The 24,065-nt window shown below is 38.8% G+C and overlaps 1 protein-coding gene and 1 non-coding gene across 4 annotated transcripts in view; one reads left to right on the forward strand and one right to left on the reverse strand.

Moving 5' to 3' along the window:
• LOC121275970 (enhancer of polycomb homolog 1-like) overlaps positions 1 to 24,065 on the forward strand; it is a 228,400-nt gene that overhangs the window by 179,337 nt on the left and 24,998 nt on the right. For all 3 annotated transcript variants that reach the window (XR_005942608.1, XM_041183909.1, XM_041183907.1), the window contains 8 exons: positions 1,494 to 1,639; positions 1,965 to 2,171; positions 4,478 to 4,626; positions 5,870 to 6,029; positions 6,568 to 6,744; positions 8,142 to 8,231; positions 12,825 to 12,973; positions 13,792 to 14,147. Coding sequence is in view for 2 of the 3 variants with exons in the window: in XM_041183909.1 (XP_041039843.1) it covers positions 1,494 to 1,639; positions 1,965 to 2,171; positions 4,478 to 4,626; positions 5,870 to 6,029; positions 6,568 to 6,744; positions 8,142 to 8,231; positions 12,825 to 12,973; positions 13,792 to 14,147 (1,434 nt within the window). In the remaining variant the exon portion in view is untranslated. The remainder of the gene's footprint in view (positions 1 to 1,493; positions 1,640 to 1,964; positions 2,172 to 4,477; positions 4,627 to 5,869; positions 6,030 to 6,567; positions 6,745 to 8,141; positions 8,232 to 12,824; positions 12,974 to 13,791; positions 14,148 to 24,065) is intronic.
• Positions 16,566 to 16,646, reverse strand: trnas-uga. Its single transcript has one exon. It is a non-coding gene; the product is annotated as a tRNA-Ser (tRNA).

The following is a 24,065-nucleotide window of genomic DNA, read 5'->3' on the forward strand; positions in this document are numbered from 1 at the left end:
AGCAGGTCAGAGGCTGGTAATTCTGCAGTAAGTAACTTACTTCCTGACTCCCCAAAGCCTGTCCATCATCTACAGGGTACAAGTCAGGAGTGTGATGGAATATTCTTCATTTGCCTGGATGAGTGCTTCTCCAATAACGCTCAAGCTTGACACCACCAGGGCAAATTTAGCCACTTGATTGGCGGCACCCTGTCCAATACCTTAAATATTCACACTCTCCACCAACACAGTGCAGTGGTAACAATGTGTATCACGTGTGAGATACACTGCAGCAACTCACCAAGGCTCCTTAGGCATCTTCCAAACCCATGCCCTCTACCAAATAGAAGGACAAGGGCAGCAGGTGTATGGAAAAACAACCATCTGTGAGTTCCTCTCCATGCCACAGACCATCCTGACTTGGAACTGTATCCACTGTTCCTTCACTGTCGCTGAGTCAAAATCCTGGAACTCCCTCCCTAACAATAATGTGGGTGTACCTACATCACATGGACTGCAGCAGTTAAAGAAGGCGGCTCACAATCACCTCCTTGAGGGCAGTTAGGGATGGGAAATAAATTCTGGCCTAGCCAGTGACACCCACATCCTGTGAAAGAATGATTTTCTTCTTAAAAACACATTTTAGTTTCCTTTTTAGGAAAGAAAAGGGGCAGCTTTGATGTTTGAAGTGAGAAAGGTAATACAGGAAGTAACACAAAATTAATGGAAAGAAATTGGAATGTGAAAGGTTGAGGGATTATGCACTGATTTTTAAAAAAAACTGACGGAAAAATATTAAGTGTTAACGGTCAAATAATTATTCCAAAATTAATACATATTGTCTAAACTGATTGTAAGAGTTGTAAAACTTAGTGCTTTGCTGAAAATGTAGCCCTTACTAACGTGAAAAGGTGCTTACTATGTCATCTTTGATACCTTTTGCAAAAGTAGTTCCAGACCAAATATCTAGGAATGAGAGGAAAGGATCACTCCTGTATTAAGATCAAATACCTCACCTTTTTGATCGTGAATTCTGAACTTTTCAAAATTGGTTATTGTCGGATCTCTTCGCATACCTTATGCTAACTTTACCAAGTACACTTCGTTGCATTCTCGTTGTTTAAAATAATCTTGATTTCTCCTTAGCAGACTGGAATTGATTTTGAAATCAATGCTCTGAACTCTTGTAAAATGTGTTGGGAACTTGAAATTGCCCTTAAATAAAACAATATCACTTCAATTCCTTTTATGTATTGGGAAAGAAGAGAAACAACAGCTGGCCTCATAAAATTGTGCATTGATTTTGGTTTTTTGGTAGGGCCCAGCAAAAAATACCATCTCTTTCAAAAAAAAAAAGACAATAATAACTTCCAAACATTGTTTTTTTACCTCTGTAATAGCAATTCATCGAATTGTTAGTTTCCCATAAATAATTTCCAAATTAATGATGTATTGAATTCCGAAACTTAGTTATTTACTTGATTGAATTCTGAATGTAATTTCTCTTTGTCCAGCTTTTAGCTTGGACGCTGAGCAACCAGACTATGATATGGACTCAGATGATGAAGTATTTGTGAATAAACTAAGAAAGAAGATGGACATCACTCCTTTACAATTTGAGGAGATGATTGATCGTCTCGAAAAAGGCAGTGGCCAGCAGGTATGAAAAATAATTACTTGCTATGGCTGCATTTATTGTGTCTTTAAGTTAGCATTGTACATCTTTTATGTAGATCAAATATGATGTTCCTTTGGGGGGCTGAAGAGGGGGGATGGTTGATCTTGACACATGTCTTTATAATTTTGTCCAGCAAGACATGGGGTGTCAGCAATTGCACAATGTTTGCTGTATGACCTGCTGTCTAGCAAAACATAGAGGGGTTGATGGGTATATGAATGTGTGTATGTTTTAGAATAAAGGTGCATAAAGTGCAGTGTGTAAATTCAGCCACTATTTTAACAGGAATTTTGATTTGTTTTGTTAGCTGGTAACTCTACAGGAGGCAAAGTTGCTGTTGAAGGAAGATGATGACCTCATCTGGGAAGTGTATGAGTATTGGATACGAAAAAGGAAAAACTGTAGAGGTTGTTCACTTATCCCAACTGTAAAACAGGAAAAGCGGGATGGCTCCAGTACCAACGATCCTTATGTTGCCTTCAGGAGAAGAACTGAAAAGATGCAGACCAGAAAGGTTTGTTTGATACCATGCATATATGCCAGTTAGAATCTGTGCCATCAATCTGGCACCTAGTAATCACTTTAGAAAATTCTGTAGTTTTTAAAGATCCATTTATCTTATCTTTGATCTGAAATGTTGTTGTGGGAAATATATTGATAAGCTGAAGTTTCAGCTATGAGCATATGAAACAATGTAAGCACAGTTGCATGAGATATAGCAAAATTCCTTTTAATAAATGGTGTAATAAGTTTTTAGGTTTCAAAATTCTTGGTGCATAAATTAATATTAATAGCTGTCGTTTTATTTTTAAAATTATTTATTTATACATGTTAATGAAATGCACTTACTTTAATAAAAGTAGAGCAAAAAAAACTCATTTTATTGCACCACTATTACAGTATTTGTAATTTGGAGCTTAAGCTTAAAAGCATCAGTTATCTTTTATACAATATATTGATTTAAAACATAATACTAAATGAGTTGTAGAAGAAAATCAAAGCTCAAAGTTCTCGATCGTAGAATTGTTACAGTGCAGAAGGAGGCCATTCAGCCTGGTGCCTCTGCACCAGCTCTCTGTAAGAGCAATTTGCTTTGTGCCATTCTCGCCACTTCTCCCTGTAACCCTGCACATTCTTCCTTTTCAGATGGCAGTCTAATTCCCTTTTTTAAAAATTTTTAAAAATAGTCTATGATCCCAATTATGATTCAGCATGGCTACATATTGATGTTTTCTTAAGCAGAGGCACGTGCATAGTATGCATTTTACGTTGATGCAAAATTATTTACATTTGAATTGATCAGTAGATCAATCTGTACAATCATTTGAAATCTCTGATTCGAATTTGTCAAATGCGACCTCACCACTTTCTTGGCACTGGCTTTGGTAGAACTGTAAATGGCATAATGTAAATGTTAACTTTTAACTAATAACTTACAGCTTTTGAGTTTGATAAACTTTTGGACTCCCAAGAATATCAAATGATATGGGGATCAGAAAGGAAAGTGAAATGAGGTAGAATATCAGCCATGATCGTATTGAATAGAAGATCAGGATCAAAAGCCATATGATTGGCTGCTCCTATTTCTTGTGTTTAAAATGTTAGTCATTTAATAAATATAATCAGCATTTTGGTGCTATTGTGTCAAACTCTCTGCTTGCACATACACGTAGAAAGCAATGCAAAGCTAGGGAGAATGACTGCAAGGCCCATATCTTTTGGGGGCTCTCCAGTGATTTTCCACCTTTTAAAGAAAAGCCTTGGAATGTACAAGGAAATGGTGAGTGCTGAATTCTAGAACTAGAGGAATTGCCTGCAAACTAGAGCTAGGTGGTTTATTTCTGTTAAAATAGTAATTAGCTAGCTTTGGTGGCTTTGAAGCCTAGGGTGCTGCAGCTAGCTTTTCCTTTAAATTTTCATGAGCATTTTTATATCTTTATAAATTCTACATTGTCTTGCTATTGGATACCTCTTGGCATGAAAAGACCCTCTGTGGTAAAGAGGGAAAATGCCTGTGGAACTGAGATCTGGTAATGGGATGCATGGAGGAATGCATTTTGGATTGAAGGAATTGGCTTTAAATCTCCTAATGTTCTGGTCTTTGAGAAAATGGTCATAGGGTTATAAGTAATTTTTTACGTATTGTTAACTGGGGAGGAAGCTTTTTTAATATAATGTATTCTATAGGTTTGGTGGCCCACCTTTCCATGACACACTCTGATCTCTTCATTTGACCACAAGAAGTGCAAGAACAGCCAATATCAACACCTAATGACTTTTTTCCCTCCTATTTTGAGAATTATTAAAGTATTGCAACTTGAGTTGCTTTTCATTTTCCTTAGTTACATGATTTCTTCAAGCAAAACTTGGATATGTAGATGCATGCACAACTGAAGTAGAGATGTATTTATATGGGCAAATTAGTCAAAGTTTGTAAAACCCCAACCAATAACTGTTAAGTGGATTGATGGTATATTAGTCAATATTTATGTTTCGCCACAAATGTTTCCTAACAGTTATCTCGTATCGCTATATGTAATGTGATTCTGTTTCTCGTTCACAAGTTGACACAGATGACTATAATTGAATATTTTTAAGGCCGAGTTGGATGAATTCTTGACTTGCAGGGGGGTGGAAGGATATGGGGGTAGACGGGAAAGCAGATGCCACAATCAGGTCAGCCATGATCTTATCAAGTGGTGGAGCAGGCTTGAGGGGCCAAATGGCCGCCTCCTAATTCATATGTTCATATAGTTAATGTTATTTTTGTTCTTGTCTCTAATGAAGCAATGAGCTAAATGGCTATTTCATTTCCTACAGAATCGAAAAAATGATGAAGCTTCATATGAAAAGATGCTGAAGTTGCGAAGAGATCTCAGTCGAGCTGTAACCATCTTGGAGATGATAAAACGCAGAGAGAAAAGCAAAAGAGAGCTGCTGCATCTAACATTGGAAATTGTAGAGAAAAGGTATATACATAGTGTTCTATATCGTATTCTTTTATACATTAATTTCTTAGAAATGGCATAATGTGAAGATCTTTCAAACTAGCTTGCATATTGCTGGTTAAATTGATGAGATGAAGGTATTTGACTAATCCGCCTTAAATTTATTTGTGCAAGTTTTTTAATGTAGCTTAAATCTATAAGATGTACATGGTAATTTACAGAGGGAGAATTCAAATGCAAAGGGTTTTTTCCTGTTTTGGTAGTATACTGAAAATGTTGGAATGCTTCTGTCATATCACTCGCCCTCAGTTACATTTCTGTTTTTGCTATTAACACAAGTTTCTATAACTGATCTCTCCTGGTACTGCTCACAAAAAAAATTTAATTTTGGTTGGACATCCTGTAAAATGATGTGCTAGCCATCTACCTTCTTGCTTTCTGTCCTTCTCTTTTGCAACTAATCTCAGTTTCTGTATCTATCCTCTTTTTTTTCTCTCTCCTTCCCTCCATCTTCCTCTACCACTTTCTTTACGCTTCTAACTCTTTCTCCTACCTCCATGTAAAGTTGAATCTACATATCCTAAGTAAAAGGAAGTAAGAACCTCTGGGATGGAGTTGGTTGTCTGGCTTCAGAGCAGCATAATGGGAATTGTAACCGCATGGCCAGTTGCATCCACCTAACCATCATGACCATAGACCAATTGCAAAATGCTGATCAGAGATGAAATTGAGGGTTGGCCTCATTTGCAACTGTTAATGTGTTTTGCTGACTATATTCATTTGTGTTCTATCTCACTGGACATCCATTCCAATTATCTGTTCATATAAAATTTCAGCATTATTATAAACATAATTCTGATACTTTGTTAAAGTGCCACATCTATATTCTCAACAAGTGAACAGGGTAACCTGTTAAGAATAATATATGGAGCAATCTAAAAGTTAATTTCTGGGTGAATGGTAAAAGGGGTATGTAGAATTTATAATGCTTTAAAGCATTTTCTGCCTTGCTGTCTTTTGTAACTTTTTTTTTCCATGTCTTCACTCCCAGAAAAGGTTTGAAGTTTACTTGCCTCTTGCTGACAAAGTTGCCTTTTATTAGTTCAGTTTATCTAGGTGGACACAATGCAAATTAATTGATACAAATTTGTTATAACACTGATGTTATGCTTTACATTGTTTTGTATCCTCGACCACAATAAGTACTTGACTACTGTGATCTGTAAGAGTAATTTGACTGAAATTATGTTCTTTACCGTCTTAGGCACAGTCTGGGTGACTTCAGTGGCGAGATTTTATCTGAGGTCATGGCACAGCGGCAGCATGTGAAACCTACCTACACTGTGCCCATCATTCCAATATCTAATAGCAATCAGTTTAAACATCAAGAGTTTATGGAGTTTAAAGAATTTAAAGTTAATAAGGTGAGAACTTAATCACTTAACCTAACAAATATAATGTTTAGTAGTACAGGTCAGGGTAACATTCTTTGAAAAAGGCAAGTAGTGCACTTAAGATCCTCTCCATTGGATTCTATTGCCATCTGTTAATGTAGTCTAGTTCAGAACAGTGATAAAAATTTTATGTTGTGATGTGGCTAAATCTAGCATTGAAAATTAATAGATTTAAGAGCAAAGTAGTTTGCAATCAATCAGTTGGTTTTCGGTCTGTTTACTAACTTAGCAGAGATGCAAGATTTCTTTTTAAAAAAATTTGAATCACTGCAGGCACGAAGGGCAAAATGGCCAAATTCCGGCTCCTATTTCTTGTGTTCACTGATTATTTGTTTATTTCATTTGCAAGTTATTTAGCATGTCTGTACATATATACATACATTTGAAGAATAATTCAAAATGTCTTTGGTACATTTACATGGCTGAGTAAATACTGTTAATAACAATCATCTTACAGTCGCAATTGCAATGTTGTTTATCAATCTTTCTTCTAATGCTAATTTTGTAGCAAGAGAATGTGGAGATTATACGACCCAAGAGAAAGTATGAGAAGAAAAAACACAAAGTCTTACAACCAACTGCTGCTGCACCTCAGCAAACAAGCCCTGCTGCACTGCCAGTCTTTAATGCGAAGGACATTAACCAGTATGACTTTCCCAGCTCTGATGAAGAGCCTTTCTCACAGGTCTGTATCATGCTTAATGAAATTAATCAGAGGGCAATTTCAGTACCTAGTTCAGTGACAAACTAAATATCTCAATGTAAGTGACACGCATATGTAACTCAATACCCATTTTAACGTTGTACATTTTGTCCTTATTTTTACAAGTTCTTGTGTCTAAACTTATAAAGGTTACTGTCCTAAGAAAAATTAGACTATAATTGAATCTTCCCACCAGTGGTGGTATGGCAGTCCACCCATTGGTGGGAAGGTAATTATTAATTGTCAAGTTTACATAGCCAGTATCCAGTATAAATCTGGATACAAATTGAATGGAGACTAAGGATTTTAAAAATATTATCAATCTCTGGTGAAGGAACAGAGATCACATTCAGTCTATAGTTTAAGCAGGTCTGAATCAGAAGGGTTGCAACGTGGAGCTGTTAGTATGTGGAGGGGTGAAAGAAAGTTTCAGTGTCGGGTGGATGATGGCTTGATCATGGACTATAGGGGAAGGTAGATGAGAGTTGCAAGGAGTACGTGGCAAGAAGGAAAGTAGAATACAAATTGGGGTTAGAGGGCAGTGTAGAAGTTCAGGTCAAGGTTAGAGGCTGGGAAAGTGTAGAACAGTGTTAGTCTCGGGAGGTGAAGGGTAGAGTTAGAGGCTGAGAAGGAAAGTAAAGCTTAGTTAGAGAGATGGTCAAAAGGGTTTAATTATGGGCACGTTGAAGAAAGAGGATGCATCATAGTAAGGCAGCGCAGAGTCTGAGGTCCTGGAGGTGTGGGGCAGGGAAAAGGATTGATGTTAGAATGGAGCTGAAGCTAAGAAGAAAATGACTTGTATCGTAAACTTGCATTACTAAAGCTGGGCGTAGTGGCAATTGAGATGGGGTAGAGAAAAGAGTGGGGAAGGATAGAGGACAAAGGAGATGGGGCTAAGGGAAGAGGAAGGGTAGAAGTCAGAAAATGTGGGGAGGGCAGAAAATCTGTACATGAGGGGGGAGACAAAAAGGCTTCTGAAAGTATTGATAAATCTACGACAACTTCAATATGATAAAATATTGAGCATTGTGGGAGATTGGGGAGGTCAAGAAGAATATTGGTCAGTGGCAAACCACAGTTCTCGAGTGTCAGATGGCAACAGTGGGATATATTCACAGGCAAGCCAGGGCTGCATGTGAAACTGAGGCAGTTAAAACTATACTATTTCATAGCCTGGGCTTATTAGTCCAAAGCATATCTGTGGGGCACAATAGGAGGCACCTGAAAATGGTGTATTAAGTAGTTAAGAGCTGACCAGAGGCAGTCTTGACAAAGGGCCTCAGTAAACCATCACAACTTTGCAGGGAAGTAGATGGTCACACTCTTGGTGAACCTTTGAAAAGAAATTTCAACCTTACACTGTCTTTCTTTTGCTGAAGGTCCATTCTGCATCCTCAGAAGCAGAGGAAGAGAATGATCCAGATGGTCCTTTTGCTTTTCGAAGGAAAGCAGGATGTCAGTACTATTCTGTAAGTGCCAAAAAATTAGATGCTTTCAAAGGTAGATCTTTGTTTAAAGGTAATTCCATGTTGTCTTAGTTTGAATCATAATCATGTCACATATTTGTGGTTATGTTTGCAATTACAACATGTAGTTTAAACTTCCTTTAACTTTCTGTTGGCATTTTGTGGCCTGTTTAATCTTTAAATTGCTTCAGTACCATAGTACGTTATTTTTCATTTATTCCAGAGAGCAGTTAGTAGTACTATTCTACTGATTCTAGGCTGGATTGTTGAACAAATCCAATTGGGCATGCAGCAAGTTTTGTATACACTCCTCTCCAAAAATTGGTTTCAATTGTGCTGATGCTAACTTACCACAATCAAGCAATCTTTATTACATTTGGGTTATTGTGGTGTAGATTTGTCCAGATGTGGGCATTGCAAAGCTCATCTTTATTGCATATTCTCCTATATAGCTGAGCACAACGTAAAATGTGATGCACAGGAAACAAGTAGAAATAACAAAGCGATTAAATTTCTATCATTTGGTATTTTGTCTGTTCTTTGTGCTTTAATTGCTGTCGAAAGTGAAAGTAACCTGATCTAATGTGATCTGGTATGTCTGTTGGGAACAGGTAAACCAGGCAAATTGGTTAACACAGATCAGATAGCCTTATGTGATCCGCTTTGTACATTAGTCTTTCAAATGCTAACAAATCTTCTTTTAAATAGTTTAATAAAATTTACTTGATCTTAAGTATTTGTTCAGCTAATTTTCCCGACGTCTGCCAAGCTTTACACATTTAAGTTGCCTAGATTCCCTAGATTCGGGGAAGGCTCCTTTGGATTGCAAAATAGCAAATGTAACTCCTTTATTCAAAGAAGGAGGGAGATGGAAAGCAAGGAACTACAGGTCAGTTATCTTAACACCTGTCAGGGAAAACTTTAGAGGACATTATTAAAGCAATTATGGCAGGGCACTTAGATAAATTCAGGGTAATCAGGCAGAGTCAACATGTGCCGTGGATAAAGGAAAACTGGTGGATGTACGGTACTTGGATTTCCAGAAGGCATTTGATAAGGTTATTGTGGAAAATAAACTCATGGTGTAGGGGGTGACATATTCGCATGGATAGAAGATTGGCTAGCTAACAGGAAACAGCGGGTAGGCATAAATGGGTAATTTTCTGGTTAGCAAGATGTAACGAGTGGTGTGCCACAGGGATCAGTGCTGGGGCCTCAACTTTTTATAATTTCTATAAATGACTTGGATAAGGGGCCGAAGTTATAGTTGCTAAATTTGAGAATTATACAAAGATAAGTAGGAAAGTAAGTGAAGACGGCATAAGGTGGCTACAAAGGGTTATAGGCTGAGTGGGCAAATATCTGGCAAATGGAGTGGAGCATAATGTGGGCAAATATGAAATCATTCATTTTGGCAGGAAGAATAAAAATGGTGCATATTATCTAAATGGTGAGAGATTGCAGAGCTCTGCAATGTAGAGGGATGTTGATGTCCTAGTGCATGAATCACAAAAGGTTGTTATGCAGGTGCAGCAAGTAATTAGGAAAGCTCATAGAATGTTATTGTTTATAGCGGGAATTGAATTAGAGTAGGGAGGTTATGCTTCAGTTATAAAGGCATTGGTGAGACTGGAGTACTGTGTACAGTGATAGTCTCCTTATTTAAGGAAGGATGTAAATGCTTTGGAAGCAGTTCAGAGTAGGTTTACTAAATCAAAACCTTGGATGGTAGGGTTGTTTTTATGAGGAAAGATTGGACCAGCAGGTTTGTAACTGCTGGAGTTTAGAAGAGTAAGAGGTGACTTGATTGAAACATAAGATTCTGAGGGACCTTGACAACTTGGATGTGGAAAGGATGTTTCCTCTTGTAGGATAATTAGGGATCACCCATTTCAGACAGAAATGAGGAGAATTTTTTCTCTTGGGGTATTGAGTCTGGAACTTCCTCAAAAGGTGGTGGAAGCAGAGTCTTTGAATATTTTGAGGCAGAGCTAGATAGATTCTTGATGATCAAGGGGGCGAAAGGCTATTGGGGGCAGGTGGGAATGTGGAATTGAGATTACAATCAGATCAGCCCTGATCTTATTGAATGTCAGTGCAGGCTTGAGGGGCCAAGTGGCCGTCTACTTATTCATTTGCATATTCAGTCTTCAATAGACTGAGCCTGTTAGGGAAATCTGTACCATATTTCTGTATGAGTTGTGGGCTTTGGAAGTTTTTTAATCTGAAGGTAATGCAGATTAAAATTTTATGTTAAACAATGATACAGAAGGAAGCACTTGCATTTATGTAGTGTGTTGCAAGTCCTCAGGATGTCCCAAAGTTGGCTTCACAGCCAGCAGACTTTTGAGGTGTAGTAAGTGTTATATAAGCAGACGTGGCAACCAGTCAAGCAACAAATTAATAAATGACCAATCAATCTGTTTTACTGATACTGGTGGCAGAATAAATGTTAGCCACAAAACCAGATGCATCCACGCTGTATTTTGAAATGTGCCAGAGGATCTTTTACGTGCAGCTGAACAGACAGAGTCTCAGTTAGTTTACAGCCTAAAGGACCGTGAGGTTCATAATGCTGTTACCTTAGATTGTGTTTGAGTAATGCCATAATACTTCATTCAACCTGCAATCTGACTCATGGGAGTGCTGCCACTGAACTTTTGCAGGCATTAGGCTTCAACTGTGTTTTCCTTTTAAGCTTCGTCCTCCTCAACCGCACGCGCACCCCCCCCCCCCCCAACGTTTTTTAAAATGTTGAATTGTCACTTTCACAAAATTGAAGATTCCTTCACATTTGGACAATGATTGTGAATTGCTCATTTTCTATGGAAAGCTGTATTCCATGTAAACCTATAAAGAGAGGAGAATCTGCCGAAGTGTTACATCCAGTGCAGGTTTCGAACCTGGGTTCAAATTCCATCACGGTAGATGATCGAATTTGAATTCAATAAAAAAAAATCTGGAATTAAATTCTAATGATGACCATGAACTTATTGTCATAAAAGCCGATCTGTCCTTTCAGGAAAGGAAATCTGCTGTCCATATCTAGTCTGGTCAACATGTGGCTCCAGACCCAGGGCAACGTGGCTGACTCTTAACTGCCCTCTGAAATGGCCTAGCAAGCCACTCAGTTGTATCGAACAGCTACCAGTGGTTCAAGAAGGCAGCTCACCATCACCTTCTCGTGGGCAATAAATGCTGGCCTAGCCAATGACACCTGCATCCCGTAAATGAATTTAAAAAAGCTTTTCCCATCACCCATACGTCTTGTACAAATTTTTATGTGCTTAACTAACATTGCAATTCATAAAATGGCTATAAACTACAATTGAACAAGTAAGGAGCATACCAATCATTAAGCAGGATGAAAATAACCAATTGTGAATTTTGAAATCAATTCAAAGATGGGCAGGTAGCGCAAAAGCAATCCAATCATATTGTGATTATTTTAGGCAACCAACCTAGGTTCCCTGTTGACCTCAGGACTCTGCTTGTAGCAGTATTTACCAAGGACTGCTTATGTATGTTTGAGAAAGCTGCAAGAGGATTGCCAAAGCAATCGCACTGTTCCTTCAAAAGATTAATTGAAAAAGAAAAGTTTCACTGCTGCATTTACAGATAATACAGAAGTCTGCTTTCAAATTTATAGCACTATGGGGAAAGAGCAGGCATGTGGCACAGACATAATTAATTGAACAGCCTCCTTTTGTGCTGTACAATTCTATGAAAAGGCTCAGCTAGTTGTAGGCCAAAACTCCCAGTGTACACAATTTTCTACAGCACAATGTTGTTAAAACAAGAGTGATGGATGTCAAAAGAAGCCAGAATTTGTTGTTTTTAATCCTCACCATCCTGCACACATGTTAATCAAATGGAAATTTTCTGCAAATGAAAATATTAAACAACAATGTTTAGGAGTAGTGAGTTTGTTTCCTTTGTTATAGGACATCAAATCAGGGCTAAGTATGATTTTTTTTTCTTAAAAAGCTCTGAAAGAAATGTCTTTATCCTGGTTGACCTTCCACAACTGCAGTCACGCACAGGCATGTGAAAACAAACAAACCAGTGGGTAGTAAGTTGAGTGCAGCGACTCTTTAGCATATATTCATATTTTGTAACGCATTCTAAGTGGTTGTATTTCTTTGCAGCTGACTTACATTTTGAGATCAGCAATTATGTTCAAGCATTGGGAGGGCTATGCCATTAATGAGATTTTGGACATTTTACTCTATCAATGCATTATATAAATGCAAGCTGTTATTTGGAAGGAAGTTTGGAATAAAAGCCCCCTGAACTTGAAATAGATTTAAACATCAATCCCTTTCCATCCTCTCTTGTGTGATTGGAAGATTTATTATTGTATTTTGAAATATATTCACACAGACCAAAGCATGGTATAGGGTATTGAAATAGAAAACTTCTAATATTTTTACATGAGCTATATAAATTACTTGTGTATTATAAATGGTTAAAGCAAGCTCTGTATTCATTGTAAATGCAATTCTAACTTGAATAATCAGTTGAAAGGAGGAATTATATATAATTATTTTTTGGTTCACTTGGGTGAGTTAAGTAAATTTTTGTTCTTTCTTTCAGCCTCGCTTGGACCAAACGGGGAACTGGCCATGGTGTAGCCCAGAAGAGGGAGGGTTAGGAGATATTCGCTACAGATACTGCCTCACCACACTGACTGTCCCCAGGAGGTGTATTGGTTTTGCACGAAGGCGTGTTGGACGAGGTGGAAGGTCAGTAAAGCTAGTTGATTATTTTAAACTGCTGAGGAACTTCCAGTTACAAAAATCTTAAATGTGCTTTACAGAAAGATGCTCTTTCTAAAGGTTTTATGCTGAAATCTATTACTATTTAAAACTCTGTTGAGATCTTAATATGCTGTAGATAAGTGATAAATAATAAAATGATCTGATTTCCGGTAACCATCGGACTCTATGTTCAGTTGTTTTTCAGTGCAGCTTTTGTCACTATCACAATGCGTTGAGATAACAAAATAGATAAATTAACTATTGGTTGTAGGGGAATAATGAAAGTGAGAGAGTCTTGGCTTTTGCACATACAACATCATGATATGTAACTTGTAGGAGAGTGGACTGTCATGTGCAGCAGTTAATACTGTGATTTGATTTGACCATTTTATCAGTAGTAGAGAACATTGCAATGTCATTAACAGTATTTTCTAATGGAGAGTAAAGTCCAGCACCTGTAACATTTATTAGTCTTAAGTCAGATTCATTGGCAGGGCATGTCATTAGCAAAGCAATTCTATTTAAACAAATGAAGAAAGAGACAGTTATTTCTAAATTCAACATTATTAAAGTAGAACTGAGTAATTTTGCATTGATTCCTAAATATTAAGATAATTTTATATCTGTGGTATAATTTTATTGCTTTAACAACTTACTTTTCTTCATTTTAAGAAACTATGTCAGTGGTGTTTGTATAAGTATTTGCTCACTTTTGGTAGAATCCATGTAATGAATCATGTACTGAATTCAGATTCACTACCAATACCTGAAGTTCACAGATTCTCTCATTTCCTCTTCTGTAGAATTTTGTTGGACCGAGCGCACACGGAAAATGATGATGTTCTTCATCAGTTGGATCCTGAGATGCTCTCTTCCCCACCCCATTCTCCATTTAATGAATTTGCCAATACCTCACGAATAAATACCTCGGATCGCCCCTCTAGAGACCTCACTCAGATTCTTGCAAACATTAAGGCATGTCGGTGGCGACATTTCAGACCCCGATCACCAACTCTTCAGGACAATGATGGTGATGAACTCTTCTCCCGAAAGCTGTATCGGGGTGTAAATCGAATCGTTACAGCACAACCTGGGACCCAGCCATGTAGTACCTCTGTCTCCAGCAAAAGCAGTGGCACTGGTTCAACACAGAATAGTGGTATGTGCTGTGATTACTCAAACAGTAATTTAGGCAATAAAAATGTGACTGCATTGCAATTCAGGCATGTAATATTTCATCATTTTGAGAAATCAATGACTGACTTACATACAGCTGTTTGCAAAGTCTTTCTTTTAGTATACTTCAGAAGATGCTAATAAAATCATATAAATTGACTGTCACTGTGTGCAAGTTTGAACGTAACCTTTGTGACAGCACATTAAAAAGGTTTGTGTATATGAAGATATTGGATAAACATGAAGCCGAAATTTTTCCTGTTATTCTAGAGTGCTTTATTTTTTGGCTACTTGATTCCTTTACAAAAATATAAATGGTAATTAAATGTTTAATTTTCTGAGAGGAACTCGCTTTCTCAACCTTTCGGAACCATGAAAATCTGAATGACGACATTCTTTGGTAGGTTTTGAAGTTTGCAGTGAAAATGACTTTCTCCTAAAAAAAATCCACCATTATGATTTCAGAGCTTCATTTATTGGAATGCAGATTTGTTTTTTCTTCCCATGTACTGTTTTATTTTAACTTAAAATATGATTCTAAAATTTATTGAGCCTTTGTAAGAACAGCTAGCTTGTTGGTAAAGATAAGCATAAGGGGATATATATTGCTAAAGATAGCAAATGTTACTCGAGAATGCAACCATGCTGAATGAGTGTGAGAAGGACTGGTTAGTTTGAATAATCATTGAACGCTTTTCTGAACTATGTGGAAAGTGATTCCCAGGTATTAAAGAAGGACACTATTGGAACAGATAAGATTCTGAGGAGGCTTGGCAAAGTAAATGGTGAGAGGATGTTTCCCCTAATGGGGAATCTAGAACTAGGGGACACAGTTTAAAAATAAGGGGCCTCCATTTAAGATGGAGAGGAGGAGGAATTTCTTCTGAGAGTTAAAAATAAAAAACTGCAGATGCTGGAAATCCAAAACAAAAACAGAAATACCTGGAAAAACTCAGCAGGTCTAGCAGCATTCGCGGAGAAGAACAAAGTTGACATTTCAACACCTCATGACCCTTCAACAGAACTAAGTAAAAATAGGAGAGGGGTGAAATATAAGCTGGTTTAAGATGGGGGGTGGAGGGAGAAATATTTCACCCCTCCTGTTTTTACTTAGTTCTGTTGAAGGGTCATTAGGACTCGAAACGTCAACTTTGTTCTTCTCTGCTGATGCTGCCAGACCTGAGTTTTTCCAGGTATTTCTGCTTTTGTTCTTCTGATAGTTGTTAGTCTTTGGAATTCTCTTCCCATGAGAGCAATGGAGGCTAGGTCATTGAATCTTCAAGACTGTGTTATACAGATTTTTGATCTTGGTCGGGGGGAGATACATTTGTGGTACATTACTGAAAAATTTTTACAGTTTAATAAGTTGGATATCAGTCATCTTTTTTAGTGGGCTGTCTTGTTGACTTAAATATTGCATGTATGCAATGAAGTCGACATATCTGAACATTACCCATACCTCAAGGATGGAGGCCATAGCATGCTTATGGTACAATTCATTATCTTAAATTTAGAAGGGAAGACACATAAGAATCAAAACATTTCACTACCCAACAAAGTTAATTTTCATAATTAAGATCGGCCAGATGGTTAAAATAATAAATATATTCACTGCCAGTAGTTAGCCCGAATTCTGCTTGGGGTAATAACCTGTTTTCTACGTTTGGCAGTCCATACTGCTTGTAGAAGGCCCATTCCTGCAGACACGATGTGCCCAATGTATGCAATGGCCAGTAATGAAGCCAGAGCTGTCTCAATATCAAAATTAAATTCAACAGCGTGTAACAAAAAATGAACAAAAGCAGCAGACAGTAACAATCAAAATTTGCACCTCTATGCAGATCATTCTTCACACATGTCCTTAGCAAGCCTGCAGGAAGTGCTTGCACCAGTGGCAGGAAGTCTAGAAGCTTTTTAAAGTCATTCCCTTTTTTTAAGGGAAACTCCTTTTTTCACTAAGGGATAAATAATTGCTCAAAACTGAAGTCCTGCTTGAAAACAGTAATTTAGTGACACATTATCATGAGGTATGGGACCACAGCATCTTTGTAATTGCCACCTTTGATGGAAAATAATTAGCACCAAGCATAGTTGTATTGATTAAGCTTCAGATAAGGCACAGTAAATCAAACTTGTCTGACACTTCTGGAGGATTATCTTGATGCAGGAACTTCATTGTGTGAATTTTATTGTGGAAATGAATGGATCAAACTCCTATTTATCAACTCCTATCCTCTTGGACATGGGATTCCTTTGAGACTGTGAAGTAGAGAAAGCTACCAGAAGATGGGAGTGTTTCTTTGGGATGGTCAGTGGCATAGCAACTGGGGGCAATCTTCCAATTTCCTTGAGGTCAGGAAAGAGTTACTCAACATCGACCTGTTTATTCAATAAATAAATTCGCTGCGAGCAGGGTTCGAACCTGCGCGGGAAACCCCATCGGATTTCAAGTCCAACGCCTTAACCGCTCAGCCATCACAGCTACGTAGCAACTGGGAGCTCTTAACTATCCCAGTTGTCTCGTGAATTCAGTTCAGGTGGCATTGATATTTGCAGCTGTTATTTTAGAGTACTGGTAGTTGGCTGATTTTCCAGATTCTCATGAATACTCTAACCACGGTTGAGGAATAGATAGATGGTTTACTGATGGTAGTTTAATATACTTCTGTTACTCTAACTTTCCTCTGTTCCAAAGAGGCATACATTGTAAGTACTGTGGTGGCCCATTACTAGGTTTATTTTACACATGAGGGGGCCAGCACATGTTGTTACACAAATATTATGTGCAAGAGAATCTTTACAGTCATTTTCATGATTACATTTAACTCAAAACCACCACTAGTGTAATATCTAATGGTCAGATTCAGCAAAATTTCTAAAAATTAATGGCTTCTATTTTTTTTTTTGGGGCTGTTTTGTGAAATGTAATATCTATACACACACAAATTCACTGGTTTGTTCTGTGAATTGGTTGCTGCAATCCTGAATTGGAGAGTTTCAGATCTGGCCTGGGTGGATGAAGTTATATTTCCTTGCTTAATTCAAACACACTTTAACTTTTCCTTGGACACCATGCTGTCTTGTGTTGCTTTAAAAAAATGCCATGCAAGTACAAAAGATAAATGTTTTAACTTTCCAAGATTGAAAATTAAATGTACCAAAAAAATCATTTTGAGTATCCTTTTAAATCTTTAAATTTGTGTTAATTGGAAATTGGGCTGACCTTTTATAGAATACCCTGTGCCCTACCACCTCTCAGCTCTGCTGAGGTTTCACACTTTCTCTCTACAGATGTTGCCTGATCTGAGATTTCCCAGCATTTTTTCTTCTTTGAGATTTCACAGTGACTAGTTTTAATGTTCTAAAGGAACATTAAAGGAAAAGTGAGAATTGCAGTCAGGCTTACTCAACTGGCTTAAACTTGCACAGTAAAAATGGCAGCGTTGGAAGCTTTAAACATGCAGTGATAATGTCACTAGACTAGTAATCCAGAGGGCCAGGCTAATGCTCTAGGGACATAGGTTCGAATTCCACCACGACAGCTGGTGGAATTTAAATTCACTTAATAAAAATCTGACATTGAAAGCTGGTCTCAGTAATGGTAACCCTGAAGCTATCATCAGTTGTTATAAAAACCCATCTGGTTCGCTGATTCCTTTTAGGGAAGAAAATATACTGTTGTTATCTGGTCTGACCTAGATGTTACTCCAGACCCACAGCAATGTGGTTGACTCTTAACTGCTATTCAGCAAGCCACTCAATTCAAAGGCAGTTAGGGATGGGGCAACAAATGCTGGCATTACCAGGGATGTCCACACTTTATGAAAGACTAAGTAAAAAAAGAAGTACTGTAGCATTGTAACACATGATCAAACCTAGCTATTTTGTGATAAACATCATCTTTGGGGTTACTGTAAACCTGAAATTCAATTGGACCAGCCATTTAAATACTGTGGCTACAAGAACAGGTCAGAGGCTAAGAATCCTGTGGTGCGTAACTCCTGACTCCCCAAAGCCTGTCCACCATCTACAAGGCACAAGTCAGGAGTGTGATGCAATACTCTCCATTTGACTAGTAAGTGCAGCTCCAATACTCAAGAACAACATGCAGGTCAAAGCAGCCCACCTGATTGGCACCCCATCCACCACTTTAAGCATTCACTGCCTCCACCACCAACACACAGTGGCAGCAGTGTATACCATCTACAAGATTCACTGCAGCAACTCAGGCTCCTTTGACAGCACCTTCCACACCTATGACCTCCACCTAGGAAAAAAAAGGACAGATCCATGGCAACAGCACCACCTGCATGTCCCCCTCCCAAGCCTTACACCATCCTGACTTGAACCATGTCATCGTTCCTTCACTATTGCTGGGTCAAAATCCTGGAACACTCTTCTTAACAGCACTGTTGGTGTTGCAACAGCACATGGACTGCAGCAATTCAAGAAGGCAACATACCACTTCTCAAGGGCAATAAATGCTGACTTAGGCAGCGAAGCCCACATTCCAATATAAGAATAAAAAATGTGACTGGAAGTGATGCTTGCTTTGTGAAATATGGAAGGTTTCTGCATTGTTGAGAGGAAGGGACTGGAAATTGGCAATTGTATTGGGGTGAATTTGGGGGAAATGGTATTGGTAGAAATGTTGCAGGCCACCATGTAACTCTTTCGAATACAAACCCGTTTCCATCTGTTTCAGATGAAGTTACATTGTTTCATAGTTTGCCATTGTGAGATTTGAACTCTTGATCTTGGGGTTACAAACCCAGTACCATAACCACTTGGCTATTTAGGCCAAGCCTAGGCCACCATGTAAGATGTATGTACTGCTCTCTGCTACTAATAAGATCAGTCATGAAGCCTATGAAATATTAAAATTCCCCATGACTATGGCTGAGACTTAAAGTACAAGGGAATGTGTTTAGTCCTACAAAAATCTTTCCTTGAACAGGAGTTGTAGGAATTCACATGGGAAGGCAATTACTTGATTCTAATGAGCCAGTAAGTCAAGTTGAGCATTTTGGGGTCTTGTGATCACAGTTAATTTTTAAGGTTGTAATTAAGAAAATTGATGTCAGGAAGCCAAACTATGAAGGGGGAAATGCTGTATGAAAGGGATAAAATGGGAAGAATTATTTCAAGGAATAGGTACGGAAAGGGGGGGGTGCTTTTAAGGGGATTTTTTTTTCATTACAGGCAATTTATCCCAGAAACCAATCAAGGAGAGAACTAAAATGTTATGAAAGGTTTTAAAGCAATTACATTCTGAAAAATGTGTAAGAAGCAAAGAGGTAATATGAGAGAAACATAATGGAAAATATAAAGCAGAATAACAAAACATTCTTCAAGAATTTCAGAGGGGTTCAATGGAAAGCTGGACTGGGCAAGTGGTGCCTGAGGATCAGGAAATTAGTGATTTTGTGACCTTTTAAGCATTAAAAAGTTGGAGAAATGTTGGAAGTATCACAAGGAAAGCTCTTGTAGAAAGATTTAGAAGACAGAAGGTGATCAGTGATGTCCATGGATACCGTGATGTTTACAGAATTCCTGGTGAATATCTGATGCAAGGTCTGGTACAGTAGGTTAGATGACCAATAGTCATGTCCTGCCCAAAATGTTACTGTTACTGCTATCGAAAGCAAAAGTGGTAAATGGGGTCACTTGCGTGAATTTGCTGTGTCAAGCATAAGTTAACTTAAAGCATTATGAATTCTCAACAAACCATTAGTCTCCAATATGCATAATTTTTTGCTATACTTAGAGTTTGTGGTTCTATTACAATAAATATTAGTGATGAAGTTTGATCACCATTCTCAAAAATATCAGCAGTCAGTTTACCAGTTCAGTTGTAAAAGTACAAATATTCAAAATGTTCAAACAGTCAAAAGTGGCAAGATTTGCACATTTGGTGTTCAAGTTTATATTGAATGATTTGAGAGTAATTACAAAATTACTTTGACTAATTTGAAATGTATATAATCATTATATTTCACTTTTTTTGTTTGTGGTTACCTAGGCTAGGAATCATCTGTGGTGATTTTAAGTTTGTGTGTGTCCATTAATCTGTGCATTTTTAGTCCTTAAATTGTCACTATCTTTAAAATATCAGTAGACATACTGATTTATTGTATCAGCTGTATTATTCCCTTTCTGGTTGGTTTTGCTTTGGTCTTGTGAGCTGTGTATTAAACTAATGTTTCCCAAGTTTAGAGTTTTATGTGAAGTTTAAAAACATCCAATATATTTGTGTGGTGTTTGCTAAGTCATGCAAGCTTTATCTGTTGGATCTCTGTTATATTTTCTTATTGAGCTTCTCGCCTGTGCTTCCTAACTATTCATATTCATCAGTACCAGTATTTGAGGTCATTTCTTTCCATTAAATTCTATAACCTGTAATATGTCCAGTTTAATTATAGAATTTGCATTTGGGAAATAAGAAAGCTAGTTATGCTATTTCATATAGTTGTCTATTATTTTCAGCAGTGTTAGATCATGCCCATTTTTCTATATACTAGTTGATCTCCAGTGATATTGCACATGAGGCATCAGTACCAAATATATTTAGTGTGAAATTTCTATGTATTTGTGTGATGTTTGGATGAATAGAGGAGAGGGATGAAGTCGACAAAAAGAAAGGAAAGATGTCAAAGTTGACTGAGTAGTTAAAAGGGAAAGATGTAGGAGTTGGATCATTTTAATATTTCCCTTCCTGACAAAGACAACTAGTTTAAAGGTTGAACCTCCTGAGTTCAATGTTAGTTTTGATTCTTGTTCAGTTGGTGTTAATGCATATGTCGTGTGACTCGTGAATTGTTTGTGATTTATTTGTTGACTGGATGAGTTAATGTGGTGAATCAAAAATTTCAATATATGCCAAACATCTGTCATTGCACTTCAGACTAATTTGCTGTATGAAGCGCTTGAATATACCTTTTAAGTGTAAAGTTGAGGGAATGGTTTTACTGATACCAAATAAAACTTTCTTTTGTACATAAGTTAAATTGCATAAGCAGCTCCCACAACTTATTTAGGGCACATTCATGAAAACATACTCTCATGAGCTTACCCACAGCGCCCTGTGTTCAGCCCAATCTAGAAGTATTGAAATTTCACTGAATTATCTGATACACCTGAGATCAATTTGCTCAGTATGAATCCTTTAATGGAAGTGGTTTAGAGACTTCATTTTTAAATTATCAAGTGTAATCTTGCCTTAAATGTGTAACGTGTATTCTATAGGTCAGTCCTTGAAATTAACTCAATGAATGGGAATTATTGCCAACTGAAAATGGCAAATAGAGCAAAAGTACAGCCATTTTAATTTGAGGATCTCAGTACCTGCTTGTGCAAAATCATTCTCAGTTGACATTAGTGACTTTCACTCTTTCAAGTACAAACCCGTTTCCATCTGTTTCAGATGAAGTTATATCGTTTCATAGTTTTGCCATTGTGAGATTTGAACTCTTGATCTTGGGGTTATAAACCCAGTACCATAACCACTTGGAAACAATCTCCAATCTCCACCCCTCCATCATTTTCACGTGGTCCATCTCTGACACTTGCCTTCCTTGACCTCGCTGTCTCAATCCCTGGTGATAGACTGTCCACCAATATCCATTACAAGCCTACCGACTCCCACAGCTACCTTGACTACAGCTCCTCACACCCCACTTCCTGTAAGGATTCCATCCCATTCTCTCAGTTCCTTCGCCTCCGTCGCATCTGTTCCAATGATGCTACCTTCAAAAACAGTTCCTCTGACATGTCCTCCTTCTTCCTTAACCGAGGTTTTCCACCCACGGTCGTTGACAGGGCCCTCAACCGTGTCTGGCCCATCTCCCGCTCATCCGCCCTCACGCCTTCTCCCTCCCAGAAACATGATAGGGTTCCCCTTGTCCTCACTTATCACCCCACCAGCCTCCGCATTCAAAGGATCATCCTCTGCCATTTCCGCCAACTCCAGCATGATGCCACTACCAAACACATCTTCCCTTCACCCCCACTGTCGGCATTCCGTAGGGATCGTTCCCTCCAGGATACCCTGGTCCACTCCTCCATCACCCCCTACTCCCCAACCCCCACCTATGGCACCACCCCATGCCCACGCAAAAGATGTAACACCTGCCCCTTCACTTCCTCTCTCCTCACCGTCCAAGGGCCCAAACACTCCTTTCAAGTGAAGCAACATTTCACTTGCATTTCCCCCAACTTAGTCTACTGCATTCGTTGCTCCCAATGCGGTCTCCTGTACATTGGAGAGACCAAACATAAACTGGGCGACCGCTTTGCAGGACACCTGCGGTCTGTCCGCAAGAATGACCCAAAGCTCCCTGTCGCTTGCCATTTCAACACTCCACCCTGCTCTCTTGCCCACATGTCTGTCCTTGGTTTGCTGCATTGTTCCAGTGAAGCCCAATGCAAACTGGAGGAACAACACCTCATCTTCCGACTAGGCACTTTACAGCCTTCCGGACTGAATATTGAATTCAACAACTTTAGATCTTGACCTCCCTCCTCCATCCCCACCCCCCTTCTGTTTCTTCCCCCTTCCTTTTGTTTTTTTTCCAATAAATTATATAGATTTTTCTTTTTCCCTCCTATTTCCATTATTTTTAAATATTTTAAAATCTCTTATGCTCCCCCCACCCCCACTAGAGCTATACCTTGAGTGCCCTACCATCCATTCTTAATTAGCACATTCATTTAGATAATATCACCAACTTCAACACCTATGTGTTCTTTTCTGCTGTCTGTGACATCTTTTGATGATCTGCTTCTATCACTGCTTTTGCCTACAACCACACCACCCCCCTCCACTTCTCTCCCTCTCCGCCCCCCCACAATCTCTCTTCCCCCCCCCCCCCCCCCCCCCCCGCCACACCCCACCACCTTAAACCAGCTTATATTTCAACCCTTCCTGGGATTCACCTAGTTCTGTCGAAGGGTCATGAGGACTCGAAACGTCAGCTCTTTTCTTCTCCACTGATGCTGCCAGACCTGCTGAGTTTTTCCAGGTAATTCTGTTTTTGTTTTGGTTTTCCAGCATCCGCAGTTTTTTGTTTTTATCACTGTGTTTAATTGACTGCCACTGCTCTTCAAGAAATGCCTACCTCCTTGAAGAAGTTCTGTTCGTCTCTGCAACAAGATTTCCGTATCTCTCTTTTGCCTTGTTCACCTTCATTGCTTTCCATTTCTCTCCTGGTGCTTGACAAGGTGTTTACTAAAACCCCCTTTCACAGCCATATCTCCTTTCTCAGTGACTGTCTCCGTCTCCGAATTACCCCACGTGGATTTCAACTGAAATTCCACGCCTCATGTTTTGAACCCACCCAGGATTACAGGTATTTCCGAGACATAAAACGTTTCTCGGACTGCTGTTCCCGTCGCATCCTGAGATCCACACTCAGTGCCATGAGCCGCCATATGAACACACTCGACCTCTCCCTCCAGCAGCACCGCCGTACCCTTTTTCAAAGCTGCGCGTACCCCCAGTTTCATTTTATTCTTCGTCTCATCCGACACCTCAACAAGAAACTTTTTCTCTTTCTCTCAAGTGCTAAGGAACGCAAGCTCCAACAACTCATCGACACCAACACCCATCTAGGACACTCCACCCCTGCCTGTCCCTTCGTCCCCACCCCATCTTCCAATCCCAGCCCCAGCCATGTATTCACTGTACCCCCTGACCTTCCCCTCTCCGATGCTGAACGTTCAGTGCTCAGCAAAGGACTTAGTTTCATACCCCTACGCCCTCACCTTAATGAATTTCGGGCTCAGCACGATGCTGAACTCTTCTTCCGCCGTCTTCGTCTCCGGACTCACTTCTTTGGGCAGGAGTCCTCTCCCCGTTCAACGAATCCTTTCACCCACCTCCAATATTCTCCCTCCACCTGGA

This window comes from Carcharodon carcharias, chromosome 3 (assembly GCF_017639515.1).
Source record: "Carcharodon carcharias isolate sCarCar2 chromosome 3, sCarCar2.pri, whole genome shotgun sequence".
Taxonomy (NCBI): Eukaryota; Metazoa; Chordata; class Chondrichthyes; order Lamniformes; family Lamnidae; genus Carcharodon; species Carcharodon carcharias.